The 6,000-nt window shown below is 36.1% G+C and overlaps 1 protein-coding gene across 1 annotated transcript in view; it reads left to right on the top strand.

The window, feature by feature from the left end:
• The first annotated feature begins 520 nt into the window (after nucleotides 1-520).
• LOC122809625 overlaps nucleotides 521-6,000 on the top strand; it is a 352,298-nt gene continuing 346,818 nt past the window's right edge. Inside the window, exon 1 of the mRNA XM_044081259.1 lies at nucleotides 521-659. Coding sequence (XP_043937194.1) covers nucleotides 605-659 — 55 coding nt within the window. The 5' untranslated portion in view covers nucleotides 521-604. The remainder of the gene's footprint in view (nucleotides 660-6,000) is intronic.

The following is a 6,000-nucleotide window of genomic DNA, read 5'->3' as shown; positions in this document are numbered from 1 at the left end:
AAGAAATTATTCACAAGTACCAGCAACTATGCACAGTGCTGGAAGAAACTGATGTCATGAACAAAATTGTCCTGTTATGATTAAAAGCATATAATTTATTTTATGCACTGGCCCCACCTCCAACTGGGAGGCAAGAGATGGCTTTGCACTAGTTCTAGTAAGATCACAACATTTGAGATCTTGATTGAAAGAGCAAAATTAAATCTGTGAGAAAATGAAAACAGCTTTTTGTCTCTTATTCACAAATTCAAAAAGAGATAGAAATATGAAGCGCTACCTCAGTTAAACAGTGACAGGCTTAAGTGGCTATAACTGACTGATACGTAACTACAGTTTCAGTAAGATTTTTTTGTGGTCTTTGTCTCTGTGGTTGGATCTTAAAATATATTAGTACCTTCAGTACACGGTTTAACAGACCTCAGACAAAATCGTACACAGTGACGTATCCTGTGGTATATGTCTTTCATGAAAAAAAATCTGCAGTTAAAAAATATGACCATTTAAGGAAAAGCTTATAGGAGCCACACACAATGTAGATGACAGAGTTTTTCTGCTTATAGGCAGTGACAAGAAAGCATACACTTTAGTAAAGAACTGGAGAAATATGATGATGCTGAAAATGCCTTCGATATTCCTATTGTTTGCAGTGACCTGCTTAGGTAAGTTACAAACTGACATGTCTTTTGCACTCATTTCTACAAATGCACTTCAGAAAAAAGGAAACAGATCAATTTTGTTTTTCATTCGTAATTACTACTGCATACAACTTGGTAAACTAATGCAATGTAGCATTAAATGCTTAGTAGTTTATAGCCTGCTTCCTTATTTAATTTATGTAAGCCTGCTTGCTCAAAATGGCAAAATCCATTGAAAATGCCCGGGCTTTTGTGAATTGTCTGAAGATGCAGTCACTTAAAATAATGGTAAGTGGTTGCTGGTTTAAAGAGACTTATAAATGAGCATCAAGAAGCTTATCACCCCACAAATAATCATTTATATAATGCAATGATTAGCTTTTCATTATAATTTATTAAGATAATCACAATAATAAATATGATATGGAGAGATATTTCTTTCTAAGCACTGTTATCACAGGGCACTTTTTAACATAGTTCAATGATTAACCAGGTCAAGGTAAAAACCTGCATTTGAAAAATAACATTTTCTTTCTATTTATTTGAATAAAATGCCATTGCTTTCCATTTGTCAAAATATTATAAATAATAACATCTCATTTAGTTACATTTGTCTTTTTGACTCTTTCTCACCTTTGTGATGCACTCACATCCTTTATTAATTATTATTATTATTATTATTATTATTATTATTATTATTATTATTATGGCACTATTACTTGCCTATGTCCTGAAAATACCTTGCCAACCACCCCGCTGACGCCCACTCACTCTTACATTCATCCCTCATTGTTTGTATCTCCATCTTTATCCTTTTCTACCTTCATACCTTCTATAACTAGGACCTGCATTTATAAACTATATTTAACACAAGAACACAGAATTTAGCTTTAGCCAATAAGTAGTGCTTTAACTTGCTTTGTGAATTATGCATTAAACTTTTTTTCTTGGCTTTTGTTGTATAATAGTATAAGTTCTTCAACATTGTTACCAATTTCACATTCTCCATGTCAGTATTTGTATGAAACTGGTTATGTTATACTAGAACTGTATAATACAGTTGTATACTTACTTATGTTATCCACTGCATGATTGTAAATTATTTTGTTCTTTATGCTGTCATCTAAATACCTGGGCGGATCCTGAAATGGGTCCATGTGGATCAGTGCTCTATTCCAGTTAACAAACACAATAAAATAAAATAAGTAAATAAAATAAAAAAAAAAAATATGTATATGTACCTGCATTTACTTATGCATGTGTTTTCTGGGAGATGGAATGGGACCATGTAGCTTTATTTTTGTGCCCTGAGATTATTATATAAAGGGCAATATGATACAGGGCACAATATTATCTAAGATCAATATATATATAGGTAGCACAACAATAAATTAGATGCATTTCAGTGGCCTCTCCATTTCCATGCTGTGGCATAATAAGTATAAGCATAGAAGAAGCTGATGGGTATAAAAACCAATGGTGTTATGGAGGCCAGTGTTCTGGCTAGGATCGGGTAATGTCATAGGTGGAACAGTTAGTTAACTGGATAAACATGCAGGTCCCCTGGAGCCTTTGCAGTCATGCTCTGAGTCAGAGCCAGTAATAGCATGCAAGAGGCAATCAAATATGTCTGACAGGGTGGGAGTTGTCAGGGATTTTATGCATGACCAGGGGGAATTTTACAGACTCTGGCCTTACCACCCCTGGAAGTGTGCTAATCCCCTGATAATACTCACCCTGAAGGGCATTGTTGTGCTTAGAGAATGGGCTGTTTTGCATTTTTTATTAATAAATACTTTTATTAATTAATATATTATTAATATATTTTGATGTAAAATAGTTCCTCCGTCTAGTATTTCATATTTGGTATAGCATATGTAATTGCAGTTAGAGGAAGTATTTTGCATTCATAATAAAAGTTATGTATGTATTTAATGTGTATATAAAAGCAAGCACACATACATACATACACACACACACACACGCACACGCACACGCACGCACGCACACACACACACACACACACACACACACACACACACACACACACACACACACACACATACACATTCATTCAGAAGCAGAAACAAGACATGTACATAGAAACACACACACACACACACACACACACACACACACACACACACACACACACACACACACACACACACACACACAGGGAGTTATACCTCTTACCTGTCCCTGATTTTGCATCCAAGTTCTTGTTTGTTGGGAGTATTACTGTCAGTCAATAGTGCTGACATTACAGTTTCACATTTCTTATTTTTAAGGGTTGTAAATTGATAGACTGCATCCTACATTCTAAACACATGGATCTTCTCTGTCTTATTCATTCTGTGTTGCTCTCTGACTCTCGCACTCACTGACAGGTGCACTGAGACAGAGATGCACCTCTCTCTCTCTCTCTCTCTCTCTCTCTCCCACACACACACACACACACACACACACACACACACACACACACACACACACACACACACACACACACACACACACACACACACACACACACACACACACACACACACACACACATATTTTTATTCACTTTTTCTTTTTTTTTAACTTTCCATTAGCTAAACAACAAAATCCTATTTACAAGCATAAAAATGGTGGTGGTTTGTTTTTCTTTCTAATTTTCTCAGCACTTTAATATGATGCCCTGAAGTGACAAACTTGTTTTTCAGTGGGAATTCTGTACATTAACAACCTGCTGAAGAACTTTCTTTCCCCCATCAGGGTGGTGATGTACAGGCTGCCCTTTCTAGTGATTGTTAATTATGCAACTGATAGAATTATAATAAAAAAATAAATAAATAATAATAGTGACCACATTCTATAAACTGACACAGGATATTCTGGAAACTGACAAGTTTAATAGGTTTACAATGAAATAGAAATCCACAACTTTTATAATATTTTGATTCAATTGCATACATTGTCACGTACATCTTCTATAAAATATTAATATAAAAACACACATACATGAACTGTTTAACTTGTGTAAGTATATATAAAGGCAGAGAAAAAGAGTGAGAGACAGATACAAATATATAAGTAGATAAAGATACAGGTACATTATTTTTACATCCCTCATGAGAAACTAAGAGATTTTATGTTGTGAATCATTAATAAAATGTTTTATGACCTTTCCTTTACAGGCAACTTAGGGTATCAGTGCTGGGTTCATGCAGATTTTAAAATTATTTCATGCTAATATTACTCTGCAATTGAAATCAGGGAATCCGGGGATTTATTCACTTATTATTTCCTTTATTTCCTCTTCCTTCATCTGGATTATTAACCTGTCATAATCTTATTCTGTAACTCCATTGACTTTTGTATTGACATATTATTTAGAATTCTTTATATAATAAATAATTTACAAGATTTAAACATGCTCCTGTATGCTTTAATAACATCTGTACAGAGCTTACAACTAGTATCCTTAATTACTCTCATTCTGCTTCAGTCGCTTCTGCAATTTTTCTTCCACTTACAATTTATTTTTGACATTTTTTACATTTTGCTAACCTGGTAGGTAAAAGTGTCTTTTCAAAGGGTGACTCAGGAGCACTGTCTAGTTGAATGAGTTACTCAGAGTCAAACAGTTCACAAACAGAAGATGACAGACTCCAAATCCAGAACTATCATGCCACATTTAGTAGCTCACAACATTAATCCTATGAGAGAAGCCATCAAATGAAGTTTTTATGCCCCCATGACAAGTCTGTAAAAGTACAATTGTGCAACTAAACTTAGGATAACAGTAGATGTTTGAATGATCACTGCTGCAGTAGCCTTAGCTAAATGGGTTCTATCATGCAAAGTATATAACAGCTGGCCAGCTTCCTAAGCTTCAGGGCACCTTCCATGTGCTCAAACCATCAGGCAGCTTAAGCTGAGCTGACTAAAAGACAAGTTTGGTCACCAAGCCCTTCAGAGCTTTGCTGCCAGCAGAGGAAGGGAGGCTGAGCCCAGAAAGGACAATGCTAAGAAGAACAAAAAATAAATAACCACAACCTGGCATAAGCAACACAGCAAAAGCAAGAGGGATGGAGTGAGGGAGCATCTATTGCAGCAGTGAACATTCAAACATCTAATGTTGTGATAAGTTTACTTACTCTATTGTACTATGTTCATCACATTGATCACTACTGTAGTAGCCTTAGCTGTATGCATAGATTAGCCCAGCTTACTACATTTGTGGGGTGGAAAGAAAAGCATCCAGGACTCCCTGGAGAATGACAAAACCTGATTTAGACCTAGAGAATGAACCAAGCTTTCTAAAAGTATGTACATAAGACCAACCCTTTCCAAACAGCCATAGGTGAAGCCAAGGCCCTGGTAGAGTGGGCCTTGACCCTACCTGAAAAGGTTTTGTTGTGGTGAGTATAACAAAAGCTAATAGCCTTAGACAGCAATTTGGAAATTGTCTGTTTTGAAAGATGTTGCCCCTTCTTTTTGCCTTCACAAGAAATTAAGTAAGAATTGATCCAGAGATCTGAAAGATTTATTTCTGTCAAGATAATACCTGAGTTGTCTGTGAACATCCAAGGCATGGAGTATCCTTTCTTCTTCATGTTTGGATTCAGGGAAGAAAATGGGGAAGTGCATAGTTTGGCTTGAAGTAAAATGGGATACCAGTTTAAGTATAAAAGAAGGATTAGTTCTCAAAGAAACCCGGTTCTTGTGGAAATGAGATAGGGTTGACACACCATAAGAGCTTGGGACTCAGACACCCTTCTTTCAGAGGTCAGAACAATCAGAAAAAAATGTCTTCTATGTTAAAAACCTCAAGTCAGCCAAGTTAACTGGTTCAAATAGTGCAAGTGTTAGCTTCTGTAACACAAAATTAAGATCCAAAGAAGGCGTGACTGGTTTTCTTTGAAGCCTGTTCTGAAAAACCCTTTCAAAAACATTTTGACATGAGAATCCTTTGAAGGTAGATGATCCACTGGCAGATATGCTGAAATTACCGATAAATGAAGCTTGATAAAGTAGAAAGAAAGGCCATAGGATAATAGCTCAATCAAATATTGTAATACCAGAGAACAACTAGCCCTGAATGGGTACTGGTACATGTCCTCAGTGAACAGGTTCCTAAAAAGAATTATGACCATATCATACAGGCAGTCTGTTGAAGTTGAATGATGTTGAGGTGTATCAGTCACCACTGTTCTTGTCTGAGTAGATCTAATCAGAGAAGAAGCTTGTGGTAATTACCCCTAGCCATTTGAAAAAGAAAGTAGAACCACAGTTGCCTGGGCCAGAAGGGAGTCACCACAATGATCCTGGGGATTCCTCACAAGTCTTCAGAAGTACCCTGGATATTAGTGGAAAG

The sequence above is a fragment of the Protopterus annectens genome, chromosome 8.part0, assembly GCF_019279795.1.
Source record: "Protopterus annectens isolate FY-2018-M chromosome 8.part0, PAN1.0, whole genome shotgun sequence".
Lineage (NCBI taxonomy): Eukaryota > Metazoa > Chordata > Ceratodontiformes > Protopteridae > Protopterus > Protopterus annectens.
Note: the sequence above shows the minus strand (reverse complement) of the source record. Positions and strands in the feature narration are given on the sequence as shown.